The sequence below is a fragment of the Poecilia reticulata genome, chromosome 7 (assembly GCF_904066995.2).
Source record: "Poecilia reticulata chromosome 7, P_reticulata-male-v2, whole genome shotgun sequence".
NCBI lineage: Eukaryota > Metazoa > Chordata > Actinopteri > Cyprinodontiformes > Poeciliidae > Poecilia > Poecilia reticulata.
Window position 1 is genome coordinate 2,768,085 of NC_088836.1, and position 17,088 is coordinate 2,785,172.

Consider the following 17,088-nt stretch of genomic DNA (forward strand, 5'->3'; position numbering starts at 1 on the left):
TTGTCACATAAAAAAACGGTAAGGAGTTGCCTAAAAATAATTTCATACTCCGTATAACACAAACGCATCAACACACGTGCCGAATCGCTGCCTCTTTTCTCAGCCTGTTCCCGTAGCAGTGGATTTCCTCCGGTATTATTTTCCTCCAACAAATTATTCCAGTAGACGAAGAACGTACAGCTCCCTTTTAACCTCCATCTTCCCATTTCTGACGCTGGATCTTCAACATCCTCAAGCTTTGAAATAGCAGGCAGCTACAAACCCTGTGTTAGCTGTAGTGGCTAAGTTTTGGCTACAGTCCACTGTCGCCTTGATATCAGCAGGAAAATGAAAAAAACTAAGCACTGGATGGTACCGGCTAATTACTGGACACAACGGCACACCACAAAACTCGATTGTTGCACCAGTAGCTCACAGATATTTTAAGTTTTGCGTCTTTTTCATGGTACAGATCTTGCAGCTTTGGCTAAAACAATAGGAGCAAGCAGGACCCGGAACCAATCTATGTGGCATAAATTCAAACGGAAATACGTCACCACCTCTCGTGGCACATACCCCATTATTTGGTTTATCCATTAAATAGACATAAAAGATAAATATATGTATATTATTATACAATAATTATTCATGTAATCATCAAGATACAAAAACTCTATTTTATAACTTTCCACAACGATGTGTCTTTCAGGGAATATTTGACCCTTGGGCCAGAGTTTCATTTGTGAAGTCAGACATTGACATTCATGTTAGAGGTCATCTATGAAGTTGAGGTCAGGACAATCATGTTCTTCAACAAGAAATTCAATAATTTATGTTTTTTTTTGTAAGTTTCATGTAGTAGAGCACAGTCATTTTGGAACTGGAAGTGGACAAAACTCTTCCCAGAACAATGGACTTGAAAATGTCCCGGATGTTGTGGAATGCTGAAGCAATAAGTTCCTGTCCTGGATTCTTTTTGATCGATTATAACAACAGAACTGCAGGGGAACGAGTAGGTAGAGCTAAAGTATAATTTCACTTTAGGTTTTACATGACCTACCTCTTCAACACTGTCGTTGGTGCTGTTTGGACATTTAAGAGACTCCAAACTTTTTGTCATGTGGACCAAAAGTAGTTGCGGGCCAAAAAAAAAAACTAAAATCAAGCAAATAAAGTGGTCCAATTTTATATCTTGTAGGAAATGTTTTTGTATTTAATTGAACAAGTTTATTCTCAGAATAAGAACAGGATTTAGGTCATTTACTTGCTATATGTAGCCAAGTTTAAAAAATCAGATATAAGCTGATTTGAGTGCATTATGATTATCTGGATTAATATGGTTCTACTTATTATAAAAATTTGGTTATAAAAAGACAAATACTTTGTGCTGTACTTAGCATTTCCTTTGTAAGATAATTATGTGGGTAATAATTTAACCCTACTACAAATAAAAAGCATCAATCTGCATCAGCCTCCTGTGCTGGACAGGTTCGATTTGCAGCGATTTTTAATTCCACTTGGGGGCCGCACAAAATCAGTCCAAGGGCCACAAATGGGCCTCACTTTGAACACCTGTTTTCTTGTAGCCTTTTTCTAACTTACTTAGACCCATCCAACTCTACCTTATTTGAATGGCAACGTTTCTTGTTCCCCACTTTGAAAAGTAGTTGTGTTGGCCACTGTATCACTTAATGCACATTATCCCAATAAAGTAGTTGCATTTTAATAGTAATTTCTTGGCAGATCAATAAACCAGGTATCAATAACTGTATTAAAAATACTTAAGTGTATGATTTGTTACAATCCTTGACACAAAAATGACACAATTGTGCTTTCCCAGAATTAACTGTGAACAACCCTCACAAAAACAAAAAAATCCACTCGTCAGTAAAGACTGGCTGAAACCTAAAACCAACAAGAGTGTTGAAATTTCAGCAGTCATATCTTAAAAAAAAGAGGATAAATGCTGTTCTCCTTGGCGAAGAATAATAGAGGGCATGCCAGCAGAGAAACGCTCTGAGAAGCTTAGAAGAATAGTCAGGCTAGAGTCTAATATCTAGCTACAACGTGAGAGACAGTGTACCTACTTTTATCACTTACTCCTGTCAAACCCTTGCATTACCGTTTGCAGCTATTCTAAGCCTGGTTGGATTAGAGCGAGAGATGAATGTCTTGTGTAAGCCTGCCAGACTCCCAGTCCAAGATATTAAGAGCTTCTGTCTCTGCTTCCTCTCAAATCATTTCCTCTGCTGTTAGTGCCTCTGCATCAAGTCATTTGGGATAAGTGTCAGATTAATGCTGAGTAAGAAAAGAGACCTGCATATTGAAGAAGTCAGTGGTAATGCATGGGAAGGTGATGTACTCTTCAGTCCTTGTACTGTGGAAGGGTGACTAAGGTTTGCTTCTGTGATTGGCATCGCTTCACTGCAGAATTGAAATGTCTGTCGCAATCGTCTTGATAATGACTCCTTCGGGGAGTTCTGGCATTCCCGTCATTTAGTAGCCATTCAAATAATCACTTGTAAAACACATAGAGCTATGTGTGCAGAATTTCATAATGAATTTCCTGGGGAGAAGAATGTGTTTGATTGGCGTAACTTGGTCATTTAGAATTTTGATCAGGGCTGGTAACTTTATTGGCATTGGTGGTGGCATTGCTGCTGATGTACAGAGTCTGGAAGAGAGTCACCAAGGCATGGAAAATACAAGGTTAAAACTATTTGGAGAGTACCAGGAGCAGCAGTGTCATGGTTGCCTTCACAGCAAAAAAGGTTTTCCAGATTTTATGCCATTTCGTCACTTTTAAAAAGCCTTGGAGATCACAGTGATTGTGCCATGGTGGTCATTGAAAAGAACAACTGAAAAATGGTGTGTTTATGTGTGGGATTCACTGTTGTTAGCTTTGTTGCCTTGCAGGAGCGCTAGATGGCTCAGTTGGTAGAGTGTGCACCACGTTCAAAGGCTGCAATCCTCAACTTAGTTGTCCTGGGTTTTATTCCCAGTCTTGGACCATTTGCCGCATGTCTTCCTCCTGCTTCTCCACACTATTCCCTGTCCCTCTACTCTTCATTAAACACCAGTAGTTCCAAAAAAGAAAAAGAAGAACAAAGAAAGCCTGGGTTGGAATCTTTCTGCAGTTTGCATGTTCTCCTTGTAAGCATGCATGTTTCTCTCTAGGCACTCTGGCTTTCTTCCGAAATTCACAACCCTATATGTCAGATTAATTGGGGACTCTGAATCGCCCTGAGGTGTGAGTATGCTTAGACGGTTTGTTTGTCCTGTGTTGCCCTGGGGAGACAGTCAAGTTTCACTTTGCCTCTGACCCACTGACTGCTAAAAAAAGGCACCTGCCACCCTGGAAGAATACACAGGTTAGATGGGTAGATGGGTGTAACAACATTTGCATCCCACATACTTGAAGCAGTGCTTCTGTTGTAAAAGTCTTTTTTTTTTATGGAAGATATCACCAGACACTTAATTTAGTAGACTTTACAAGTACCTGGTTGAACCCCAGTGTGTTACCAGAAGTACAATAATTCTTAGAACTGTAGATTCAACAATCTGAAACATTCCCCAGAGATTGACAAGAAACTATCTGTCACTTGCTTTTGGTTTAAGATCTGGTGACTTTGGAGGAGATTTAGGTAAAATGAACTCACCGTAAAGTTTAAGAAACCAGTTTTTGATGGTTTGAGTTTTGTGACATGGTGGATTACCCTGTAGGAAGTAAACATCAGAGTACAGATACAGTGTGGTCATGAAGGGATGGTTATGAACAATACTCAGGTAAGCTATGGTGTTCAAATGATGCTCAACTGAGGCTCACGATGGGTCAATAAACCCCCTACAATACCATTTACACCAGCACTGCGAACAAGACAGTGAACAGTGTGTTCCTGTTGCCTACTCCAAATTCTGTCCTTAACGTCTGAATGTTGGAGCAGAAGTAGAGATGCTTCAAATTCAGAGATGGTACTCTGTTTTTTGATATATTGCCTTTCTACCATGTTAAACCGGGGGAACTATTCCTGTATGAACTCAGCATTGTAGATGCTGGTACCTCACTGGACCATTTTTTTAGACCATTCTTGAGAGACGATTGTACATGAAAACCCCAGTAATTTAGTTGTTTCTAAAGTATCTTCAATCAGTAACTAACATGCCTTTTTCAAAGTTCCATAAATATCTATTATGATGCTCATTTTATGGTGAAATGCTCATATCTATTGAGTTGCTACCATGTTATTGGCTGATTCACTACAGTTGTTAACCAATTGACAAGGTACACATAATAAAGTGGGAGATGAGTGCAATCTTATCTTCCACTTTATTACTCAAAGTCTGTTGACAATGATATTCCTGAACGGCACCATCATCGCTTCAATGTTTTCAAAAGCTGTCCTTTGTTTATGATCTCTTCAAGATTTTATTTCAGGTTTTTATGTGATAGAGACTAAAGCTTATTTCCCAGAAGGGAGTGAGAAACCTTCAGAAAGACTCATGATAGGGATTCTTCTTAGCTATATTTCACTGTGGCACAAATAGCCCAGCAGCAGAGAAAAGTAGTGATCCTTCCGCAGAAAACTGACTCAGAGGCTGGAACTGACACTGTAAAACAAAGACTGTGTCAAGAGGTTGAGACGTCTTTAAGGGACACATCATAAATCTAATTTAAGTTTAGTAAAAAGACTCCCTTTGAGTTGCAGAGTCTCCTGTGATAAAGTCTTTACTTTCTCTATGAACCTTGTGATCTTGCCTCTGAGTCTATTAATCATTTTTGGATACACCAACATGTCATCTGAGTGAATTGGAGTTATTTTTCAGAGAGTAAAAATCCTCACTAGTTTGACCCACACAAAGTATGTTTTAACAAATAAAACAGTTTAGAATTATCAGGCACTTGTCATCAAAGGGGAAACCTGGAACTGATGCTGTGTGTACAAGAGTCGACATCACACAGTCCTACAGCCTTCACTTTCTTCAAGAACATCCTCTTTCTTTACCGCTCTCATTTTTCCTTAACTGTTCTTATACGCTAAGCACAAAATCATGGAACATAGATCTTTAGAAAACTGTTTTATTTAATTTTTGCAAATAAAAACACATACCACTGTTTGTGCTTAGAAGTTGTATTTGTCACAATTTTACGATGTACTTTAACCACATTAATGAACAATTATCAACAAGACAATCTCCCGTATCTTGAAATGAAAGTAGTTATAGTTTAGCAAGTTTAAGCAAAATGCAAAGTAAATGTTCCCTGTAACTTCTGGCCAAAGTTTCTTTGTCATTTTCTGTTGTTTTTCTTTCACAGTGGTGGAACCCCACTAACAGTGAGTGGGACCAACCTAGCAACCATCCGAGAACCAAAGATCAGGGCCAAATATGGGCAGGCTGAGTCTTTTCATGTGAGTCCAGCATCACCGACACAAATGATTTTCAAAGCCGATCTTGTGAGAAGGACAAGCTCATAATTTAGCTCATAATAATTTCATAATTTAGTTACACAGGTGAATTAATGCACTTACATATAGATTACAAACCCACCAAAGTATGCTGCAATTGCATCATAGAATCCATTTTCTAGATAAGCGCTTATGTAAAATAACCAAGACAAGCTTGAAAAACAGGCTGGAGCAAAAAATCCTCTTCAATGTCATGCTCTGCTTATGTCACATTTTCTCTTTTAACCAGCAGTGCAGACATGCACTGTAACACTACCTCAGGCCATTGGGGTTTGCAAATGTCACTTTGCCACATAAGTGTGTCGTACAATCCTGAGAAATGTGTGAAGGAGAATAAGAAGGTTTGTACACAGTGATGGACCAGGACCAAAGTAATGAATTACTGTGATGTGGATGGAAAATGGTGTGTTAGAAAATAAAAACTTGACAACAGTTGTTGTTGTTATCACCTCCCCTATTGAGTCAAAACTTTGTTCATCCAGCTTTTTACTCTGAAAGTCATAGAGGGTATATCACTATCACTATGCAAATATATAGTAAATAAAAAAATCTCAGTTCTTATTTTTTTCTGTACTCATAAAATAATAAAAAATACTTTCTAAGCAGCTTTTAAAAGTGTTGACTTCCTAATGGGAAGAGGCAAGTTAATCCACAGCATCACCTCTGTTATTCTGTAATCTGAACCTCAGCTCGGGTAAAACATTTTAATCGAGTTAATTACAGAGTCTGTAATTAATTGCATTTTAATAGAAAATTATATATTTACAAAATAACCAGCATTTTACATTCAAAAACTCTTTTTGCTGCTAAGTTATTGAATAAAAAAACGTATGAGTTCAACAACAAAGATATTGATTGATGCAAAGGGCTTTTATGTTTATTCAGCATCAAATGTTTTAAAACCTCTGATCATTCATGGAAGTTCTTTGAAAATAATTCTTTAGAAATGTAAACTATGGACGCTGGCATTATCATCGAGGACATCTGTGCTGCTGCTTAGCATTTTGATGCTATTTAATGTTGAATAGTTCTGGTGATGCGCTAAATTCTTTCAGCACAGCTTGAACACAACAATAGACTTTTCCAGCATCCCATCAGATTGCTATTTAAGCAAAAATTAACTCCCAGTTGGCCGAGAGAAGCTGCTTTTTCATTTTGCATCAGATTCACAGGCGTACCAGAATCAGGTGAATACAAAGGTTCCAGTCAGAAGCTGTATATGTAAAAAAAAAATAAATGCTATTAAATGCATTAATATTTTTACGGTGTTAAAATCTATGTAATTAATTAATTTGTTGAAGTTCTGTCCTACTAAAAATGTGTGCTTTTCAGATGCAAGCCCCTCCTTCTGCTCAAATTAAAATACAGGAAATCTTCTAAATACTTGGCAGGTCAAAATGTAGTTCAGTCCCACACAAAACATGTAAATGGGCTGTTTTTCCATTAAACATAGAATTGCACAAATTAAAATTACAAAAAATAACTTTGCTTAATGGAAACACTGCAAAACACTTGTGTTTTTTGATAAAAGTTTTCACGCTAAGATGAGATGTTTTTTTCTCATCTATATCAAAATAGATGTATTTTGCAAAATTGCAATGGAAACATATTTTTTCACTTCACGTGATCAACAGCCGGATGTCACTACTGGTGAAAACCACATAGAAATTGACAGAAAGTGAGTTGTATTTCTGTTAATTTCTCTACTATAATTTGTAACTGCTTAAATGTGTCATTTCCATGATTTTAAATGACTTATTGCATCAACTAACTTGTTCATGTGTGATTTCATTTCCCTTGCAAAATTGTGTTGTTTTTTTTAGAAATAAAAATGTGTAGAAAACCCAATTTATTGATAAGTATATCAATAAAAAAATAATCAATAAATTATGTGGTACTTGCAACATATCTCCCTCCCACCCTCCACCTGTTCTGGTGCCGCCCTGGGCAACTGCCCATATGGGCCATCACTGTTACAAACCAAGGAGAATTTAGTAAAACGTGCGAATGGAAGAATACAACTCAAAGCCTCTTAAATCCCAATGCAACATAGAAAAGTTTCACGTCTTAATGTCAGCAAAATGTGAAAAAGTTCAAGGAGTGTGAAAACTTTTAAAAAGCACTGTAGAGATAATCTATAAAGAACCTTCACAAAAACTTTGATGATTGTGGCTAATAGTCGTCAAGGCTGAGAAATGAACTTTAAACAACTCTGAAGCACTTCAACCTGCAGCTGAAGATGGGACTTATTGATGCAGACAGCCTCCACAATGCTTCCCACACAGCCTTTCTGTTAAAGTGCTACACTTAAAGGACAATGCTGATGCTATTCAATGTTGAACGTCATTTACAACTGATCACGCTTACATTTCTCCCCATCTGTCAAACAGCTGTGGCCCTTTTCGCTACGTTCCATGACAGTATAACGATTAGCTGACAAAACCTTTCTGCTCTTTTTATATCATTATGGCATCACTTTGGCTTCGGCTGTTCTAATCAGGGCCAAATAGAACGACTTCTTTACCGTAAGCAAAAAACAAACAAACAAACAAACAAACAAAACCACAATGTAAGTGTTTGGTGAAATTTGTCATCACCACACAAGCAACAGGAGCACCGGCCTCAAAGCCGGCTGGTCGTGACATCTTGTATTCATGTATTCTCCAAAGCAATGATGTAAATACTCCCAGATACAAGCAAAGGAGCAGAGCCGTTATTAACAGTTGATCATAAATTTGCAACCAATTTCCATTTCCAATGGGTCTAACAGCGCCGTAGTTTCACAGGGCATTGCCTTACAAAAAGGTTTGGTTATTATACCCAACAGATTCATTTTAGCAGAAAATTACAGCCTGCATGTTGATTCCAAGTGTTTTTGAAAAGAGGCTAGGGCTGCTTGCTTTTTATTGGCGTGGGAGCGTTTTAAAAATAGACTAAGATTGAATATTTACAACCGCAATCAGTTTCAGTTTTCAAATTGAATCTTATTTTTTCTCAGAACTGCACCGTGTACAACAACTCTGTGATGGTGTGCCTCGCTCCGTCAGTAGCGGATTCCGAGCTGAGCTTTTCCGACACCGGCACCGGCCCGGATGAGATCGGCTTCTACATGGACAACGTGAACTCTCTGGTGGTGGTCAACGAGACGTTCAGCTACTACCCGGACCCCATCTTTGAGCCGCTGAGTCCGTCCGGCATGCTGGAGCTCAAACCCACATCACCACTAATACTGAAGGTCAGAAATGCACCAAAAATCACTTCCATGGATCTTTATTACTAGTTACTTGAGATTTTGTCCATGGATTTCACATTGAACTGTCGAGGTAATTTTTTTTTCAAAAAAGATTTGAACAATACAGTTCAAACTCATAAAATACTTTTATTAACCCCGAAGAGAAATGAAATGTTGTTATAACTTGTATGATACAAATTTCTTCAAAAGTTGTTGTAGATGTTGATGACTGTAGGCAGGAAAAATCTCCTGTAGCAGTGTGTGTTACAGTGGTTCAGAAGAAACATCTGACTGAAAACTCTCGTTACATAACATTGTCATGAAAGGAGATAGAAGAATTGATATCTTACGTATAAATATTGTCATTTCTAGATTTATTTTATTATTATTATTTACCTGCACCAGTATCCCTTGTACATATGTGTATGTATTTATAGTTATACTTATAGATTTTCAAATTTTGTCCAATGACAACACAGTAAGTTTAAGTAATTTTCCAAAGCAGCTCTGAAGTCATTCACTGGGACTTTTCTTGTGCCAATCCAGGAACAGCATTCATTTTTCTTGAAGCTGATTGGTTGTTTCTCCAAGAATGGAAATATGGAAAAACCTCCATGTTAACTTCTACAGGGCAGCTAAGATAGTTTCCGCCAATTAATGCATATTAAAGGGATAGTATTATGTAAAATCAGCTTTTTTGAGCTTTACATCATGTTATATTGTTATTCCCTTCTCAAAAACATAAAATGAGTGTTGTTTTGATTCTTCCATGCACTCCAGATCAACAGTATTTCCTTGACTAAAACTTCTTTTTTGCTATTTTTGCTTTTAATAGGATTCTGATACATAAAAACCTGTCTCTTTATACTGCTGCTGTTGATGGACGTTTTTCAAAACATTATTTTTCTTTTAAAAATCAAACATATATTGAACATTTTCTGTAATGCAAACTGCGAAACTGACTTAGACTAACAAACAGAAAGACACACTCATGTTTTTTTTCTTTACAAGATGGAGGGGGGGAAAGCTCTTAAGTGTGTTTACAAGGTCCCTTAGGGGAGAGAAAAGAAAGTCTTTTTAATTCATAAATGGAAGCTGAAAGCAAATGCCCACACCTTCCAAGGCCGGCTTGTGTCCTTCAGCCACTTCCCTGAATACAGTTCTCCTCTGCAGCCTGCAGGCCTCTTAAACAGCAGCCTTTTCAATTTGTGTAATTAATTTGTAGTGCTACAAGGGCAGCGTGGAGGCATGTAGGTCTGCGTTCTGGGAGATTTGGATTAAATTGGTTTTCAGTTTCATTAACGGAAAATTAACATGAGTAAGAAAAATTCATTGGTAATTTTTGAGCAGCGTGTGGGTCTGTGTCTTATCTCTGAGTTCCCCTGAAACGTTGGCCTAAGGTGGGATTAAAGCAACTAGATGGATGTTTTGGAGGACTTATATAATCCACAAAAGCATTTTTATTCCTCAAACTTTTCTACTTTCTGGTAAAGTTACAAACTTTTTTTGTATTTTATTGGACTGACCAACAGAAATTAAAGGTAAGAGCTGCAAAACCTTTTGATGTACCAGGTTTCTGTGTCTGGAGATTGGTATTTTCAACCTCTGACTCTTGCCACAGATGCTTAACTGGATGCAGTTTGAGACTTTGACTGAGCCATTTTAATGTATAAATATACCGGAACAATTTTGTTCTTTCTCTGGACAAAATGTACACAGAAATTTGTTTTTGTAACAGTTTGTAACAGTTTAATATAATGATTACTTCAATGTTAATGAGTAGCCAAATTCCCTCTCTAAGTACCTACGTCCAGCGCAGTACAGCTTTGTCTCCCCTCAAATTTTATGTCTTTAAAACCATGCTGATCCAGAAGCCTTCAAATTAAATAGTAATTCACCAACAATATATAATTGCAAATATTATCTGAGGTCCCTGAAAAACTTAGTCATAGTCCTGCATCAAACACTCCTTGGGTCCCACTCGGCAGCCACACACACTACAGATGGTAAGATTAACCAGAAGTTGAACTTAAGGCTAGTGATACTTCATCAAGTTATTATTCAAGTAAAAGTAAAACTACTCTTAAATGTACATATTTTTCTAATATTTTTCTCCAGTAACCCACCTCTACAGACAACATGTGAATCCCATGACAGCATAGAGTAAGTTCAAAAGTAGAATTGTTAAAAAATGCATCTGTGTGCAGAATGAAGGGAGAACTTCATTTAAAGAACAAGTTATTTAAAGTAGCTTTGGCTGTTATCTTACTCTTGGCAGCCACTCAAAACATTTCTCAACAAAACCATGATGACACAGAAACTTCACAAAACATGACCAACTCAGACCTAATGCCTGAAGTCCCGTAAATGCAACATACAGCAGAAAAAGCACTCAGAATGAGGTTCTGGGATGTTTAGTTTGAAATGGCAGGAGTGGACACTTTCAAAGATGATCAGGAAGGTGAACAATATTTTTATTTTGACAGATGAGATGAAGGACAAAATACGTATCTTTTCTTAGAAGAGACAGTGACAGTAAACAGTTTTTAAGTGTTTTTGTTTGACTATATTTACATTCTGGAGATTTCACATACTGCCACTACTTTGCCCCTTTATGTAGTCTTTTCTAGATGACCCAAATAACTGACAAAAATGACAAGTGAGCACATGAATCATTTTACTTCCAAAAAAACCTAACCTAACCAAAACTTTATGTACACAGACATTTATTACAGTATAGAACACTTTAAAACATATTTATTTTTGAAGCCCTTTTAATGTCGTCCAGAGCGCTGCATTTGCGTTGAATTCCCCTTTTTAATGCATTTATCTTCTCGATAGATAACGAATTAGAAAGATAAAACAGGATAGATAAAGAGTCATCAAAGAGTGTGTTACGCAGCTTATTTCCATGAAGAGACTGAAAGCAGCGTAACCGTTGTAATTTATTTCTTAAAAGATCATTTATTTGCAAAGAGCTTCGCGGTAATTGCCAAATCTCCTGCTTGGCTTGTTGGCGGAACTGCTTACCCAGTGGAAGCGCTGATGAGATGGACAAAAATGCAATTTGGAGAGATGGGATGTGGCGGTATTTGGTGAGGAGAGGGGGGTGGCGCACTTTGCTTGCCACGCAATTAATTTCTAATTTTTAGTGTTTCAGTTTGTATTTTGAAGGTTCGGGGAGCGAACACATCCATTTGATCCTGTTGTTTCTTAAGCGTTTCCTGTGTCCCCGTGTGTGTTTTGGAGAGTTTGTGTGCAGCAGCAGCTCAGTGTGTGGCAATAACTCAGTGGCTTGTGTGGTTTTGAAGATGCATGCAGGGTGGTTGCGTGTGTGGGCGTGGGTGTGGGTGTGTGCATGTGTGGGCGTGGGTGTGTGTGTGTGTGTGTGCGTGTGTGTGCGCGTGTGCGTGAGTGTGTGTGTGTGTGGGTGTGTGTGTGTGTGTGTGTGTGTGTGTGTGCGGGGGTGTGCGTGTGTGTGTGTGTGAGTGATTGCAAGATGGAATGGGATGCATGTTTACAGGGTTGCGGAGCAGGGCTGGGTGTCAGCAGCCTGCAGAGATGATGGGATTGGAAAAAGGAGTCTGCCTTTGCGTCCCACTGCTAAGTCAGCGGGAGACATGGCAGCTATCTCCTCGCTCTCCATTTCCGTCCAACTCACTAACTCCGATTCCATGCTCACTACCTTTCTTCTTTACTCAGAGCAAAGCCTGTTCCTCTCCCGTTCATCTTTTCCTCCTGATGGTTTCTTCCAACATTTCCAAATGGTTTTCTTCTCTTTGCAGTCATCTCTCCCTCTTACTGTTTTTGGCTTGACAAAACTAACTAAATCCTCCATTGCTGTCAATGTGTGGGTAAAGTCACATTTAATTTTTGGGGAAAATATATGTTTGAATGACGCATTTAAGCTAAAAAAAAATAGCTTTTTAAGGGTTTTTTCAATTTCCATGACAGAATTTAGAACTGCATTTTTCTTTAATATGCGCCATGAATCAGGAAACTCACTTTCATTTCAAGCCACAAAATGTCCTCAAAGAGCTGATTGAAGCACAAAACAATTTATAAAATTGTCCATGAACAAACTGTTAAAATATAGTCGTCTCTGCATTTTATGAGAACCTCTTGAAATAAAATTATATCAAACATCTCTCTCCCTTGATGTAATTTTAGCAGAATACAGATAAAACTACAGTGATTTGATAAAATAACATTTAAGCACACAATAGTAATATTGTGTTTCTAACCTCTAGAGGGTCACATAAATACTTCTGGCAGGCCAAATTTAAACCTCGAACCTTGAATTTGACACTTGATTTAAAACCGGGCATGTTTTCTATATTTTATATTTATACCAAACATAATTCAAAGTGTTTCCAGAAAATCAAATGCAAAGATAAGACCAGAAATATTTAAAAGTAATTATAGAAAAGTAAACATTTGGTAAAATGCAATTACAATTTTACAGTTACAAGAAAGCTCAAGGACACAACTATGATTTCAGTCCTGATTAAAGGAACCAAAAGTTTCTGCGCATAAGAAGCTAAATGCTGCCTCCCTCTCTTTAGTTCTAGTACTACTGATACTGGTCCAGTTACTGATACTGGTCCAGACAGATAAACAGAAACTTTATCTACCCCTGTGGGATTTCCTTCAGGGAAACTGTCATTCCCGTCTCCCATACAGCTCTCTTAGATATATATCTTACTTTTAGATGATTTGTACCACACAAGAACTCTCAGATACATTTAGACTGCCTGGTCATTCATTTTCTTCAAGAAAATCAAGGCTTTATAACCTGTCTTTTTACAGACAGGAAGTAAGTGTATTGGTTTAAAGGACACAAATTATTTGCTGAATTATCCTGGTGTTAGTTAGATCTTTGGTAACGTCATATTAAATCCTGGTTCAAACCTATTAATGTTTAAAATGTACCTCTGTGTTGCTTTTTGATATAATAGTTCCTTATTTCAGCTTCCACATTTATTTGTGTTTTACTGCAATAAATACTCACTTCTTGCAATAGTCCTCCATGAACTTCATCATAGTTTCAGTTAAAAACTAGCCCTTTGCTTTTTGAAATAAACCCTATATATTTGACCAGTTTTTAGTTTTTATCATTGGAATTTGTACCATACAGAAGAATATAGACAATCCTGTCCTGGAAATGAGATTTAAAAGAGCCGTTATGCTGTCAGCGATTTGTTTTATTGAGTGGAACAAGACAGAATTATATCATTTACTGTAAAATACTAGTCATTATAAAGTCTTATTGTTCACCAGAAACTAGGCTCACAGGTGAAAGTGAGTTCAAAAAGAACCGCAGGTTCAAACTGAGTTTTTTCTCTCAGTTTGTAGCTCAGTAAAATACTTAATAATCATAAATATGTTCACCTTTCACAAATGTCCCAGTTAAAGTACGGCTTTGACAAATGGGCTGCGTTCTGCTCCTGACTCTCTCCCTCCTCTGTGTTTAGGGTCGTAACCTGATCCCAGCAGCGCCAGGTAACAGCCGCCTGAACTACACGGTGCTGATTGGAGAGACTCCCTGCGTCCTGACCCTGTCTGAAAGCCAGCTGCTGTGCGAATGGCCCAACCTCACCGGACAACACAAAGTCACGGTCAGTTCACAACTCTGTCACCGTCAAAAACACTCTACTTGCCAGTTTTGTTTTGTTTTTCTGTCCCAAACTGTCTAACCAAATGTTAGTGCTGTCAATTTAAAAAATTAATCACGATTAATCAGTATGCTTAACTTTGTTAGCATAACCAAAACTGCAAGAACCACAAATACTTGTAGTTGTGGTTCTTGCAGGGATGATGCCCCGAGCAAGCCCTGCCTTCTGCTGCACTCAACCAATTAAAATGCAACAGTTAAATGTTTTTGTGTTATTTTTTTGTAGCAAAATGCAGGTACTCAACAGCAACTACATAAAACCTGCTCCACTACCACACATACACACCAATAACTGACAGATAAAATATACTTTATTTTCTAGTACTTGGTTGCCCCGCCCTGGGCAACTGCCCAAATAGCCTATATCATAACCGATGCTGTACTCACGTTTTCAATAAACGTTTTAATGTCTCAAACCAAACATGTCTGAAGATTCTCAGTTTTCCAGATTTTTATATGCAGGAAGGTTTAAAGGGAGTCATATTGTTTCGAACATTCATTTAGAAATGTATCTCTCCAATTCAGCACCAAAACATTGAGAAATGTTCAGCTTTTGCTGCTGTCTGCTGTCATGGAAAACTCTTTTTTTATGTCTCATCGTCTATTGCTGCTTGTGTGTCAAGTTCATAATCTGCTGCTGGGACAGAGGTAACCCTCCGCAGGAGAGAGGCTTTTAAGTCAAAATAGTAGTTCAATTAATCTCCATTTATGTAAAATTGATGCTTTAAACTTTTCAGATTAATCACATGCGTTAACACATTAACGTTGACAGCACTTCTAAATTTTCTTTGCAACCCATAAAATGCTCAATATCTTCTTTCCTCACATTATTTTCAGTTAAATGAACCTCCATTACCATTTAAGCAGATCATTTACCCTCTTTACTTCACATGATTCCACTTCCTGATGAATCTGGAAACGTTCCGCTCAGTCTCACCTCACCATGTTTTGTCGTTGAGGTATATAAATAATCCCATGTGTCTTTTTGAAACAATTCCTTCTGACAGATTCAGGATATGCTCTGCTGCACTCACGCTGCAAGGCTGCTGTTAAATATGCTGCGCTTAATTAACACATTGATCCTCATTGGCTTCCAGGCAACCTGTTGCTGAAAATAAGTTCACTTTTAGGAGATAGAAACTTGATAAATGCGCCTTTTCTTTTATTTTTATTTTTTCATTGAACAACGTTTAAAGCTCAGGAGCTGCAGGAAGTTAATACTGAGTTTGATCAATTAAGTGGATAAGGAACTCATTTAGCTGTTCTTGTAATAATCTCTACTCTGAACCTGTGGAGACATGTTCAGAGCCATGTTTCTTTTTTTATCCACTGGGCATCTTGACTTCAACAGCAGTGCAGCCATCAGCAGTCCTCTGCTGCTGCTGGTTTTTACATTGGAGGCTTCCTTAATGCCATTTTCTCTGCTTTTTTTATGAGCTTCATTTAAGTATGATGATGGAGACATTTACTTATACACAGAATATAATGTGACTAACCTTCAGTAATCTCCAGCCAGGCACTTCTCCACCCACCGTCTACTCTAATAAGACTGTCACCCACTTCTCATCTGGATCAGCACTTAAAGTGATAGTTCACATTTTCTGACAGAGCTTTTATTTAAAGTGTTGTAAACAATGGGTTGGACCTAAGGACAGAGTTCTATGTGCTATTCCAAGCAAAACAGTTCATATTTCTTTAAGTTGCTTCCTCTCATTTTGTCACCACAAACTTCAATGGTTTTAACCTGACAAACCAATAAAAGTAGACCAGATCAGATCAGTGTTCTAGTTTTCCCACAGATTGTTGTTTAGCTTTCTGTTTGGACTCTGTAGTTTTAGAACATGAACGTATTTTGACCTAAATCATTCTGAGGTGCAACTTGCTGTTGGACATTTGCCCCTGTTTAATCCCATTTAATCGAACTGTAGTTTGTTTGTGTAGAAAGTTTGTTTCATTTCACATTCGGATGTGGATGAAAAACTCTGGTCAACCTGAAAACCTAGGTCTAAGGTCAGTTGAAATGAACTCCAGTGCGGTTCGAATGCATATGTGACCAGAGACCTGGTTCAAAAGCAGGAAGTGGGCTGCAGCGCACGGTATTCTGGGTAAATACAGGCAAGACAGGCATGTCTTGTGATAGAGACAGAAATTATTTGTGGTCTTTTACCAACAACAAAACTGAAATCCTACAACCACTAAAATGTGGCAGCTCTCCATTTGTTTACATTTCATGAAGACAGAAGTTGTACTCGGTGTCTTCAGAGGTTTTTGTGTTGTTTCACTCAGTGGTTCTTGGCGTAGCGCCCCCCGTAGCTGAGGGTGCTGAACAGGTTTATTTGAAAGGTTTAGTTTGTTTGAGACAGTGCAGTGTGAAGACAAACTGCAGCAGTTCATAATGTAATAGATTTTGCAATTTTAATTCCCAATTGAACCAAGTCTACTGGACTCTCATATCTGCAAATATCTTTTATCGTATGTTAGTGCAGTTCTAAGTATATGTACTATTATTTATAGTTGTGTAAATGAGGGGGAATCTGTGACTTAAACTCAACCTATTTGTTGTTTTTCAATAGTTATTGTTTGTAAAAATCATTCAGTCCCAAAATAGCAGTTCAGATGAATCAATAAAGGTATTCATACCTACTTCTAAGTGTTTGCAACTGTATGAAGTGTTTTAAAGTACACATTTTGACATTCCCTTAATGTCTGAAATTTATAATGCTGTGGAAATAGCCTTG

General features: G+C 37.8%; 1 protein-coding gene across 3 annotated transcripts in view; it reads left to right on the top strand.

The window, feature by feature from the left end:
• Nucleotides 1-17,088, top strand: part of LOC103466867 (plexin-A1-like) — a 333,062-nt gene that overhangs the window by 271,074 nt on the left and 44,900 nt on the right. For all 3 annotated transcript variants that reach the window (XM_081608591.1, XM_008412750.3, XM_008412753.3), the window contains 3 exons: nt 5,294-5,387; nt 8,443-8,679; nt 14,151-14,294. In XM_081608591.1, coding sequence (XP_081464717.1) covers nt 5,294-5,387; nt 8,443-8,679; nt 14,151-14,294 — 475 coding nt within the window. The remainder of the gene's footprint in view (nt 1-5,293; nt 5,388-8,442; nt 8,680-14,150; nt 14,295-17,088) is intronic.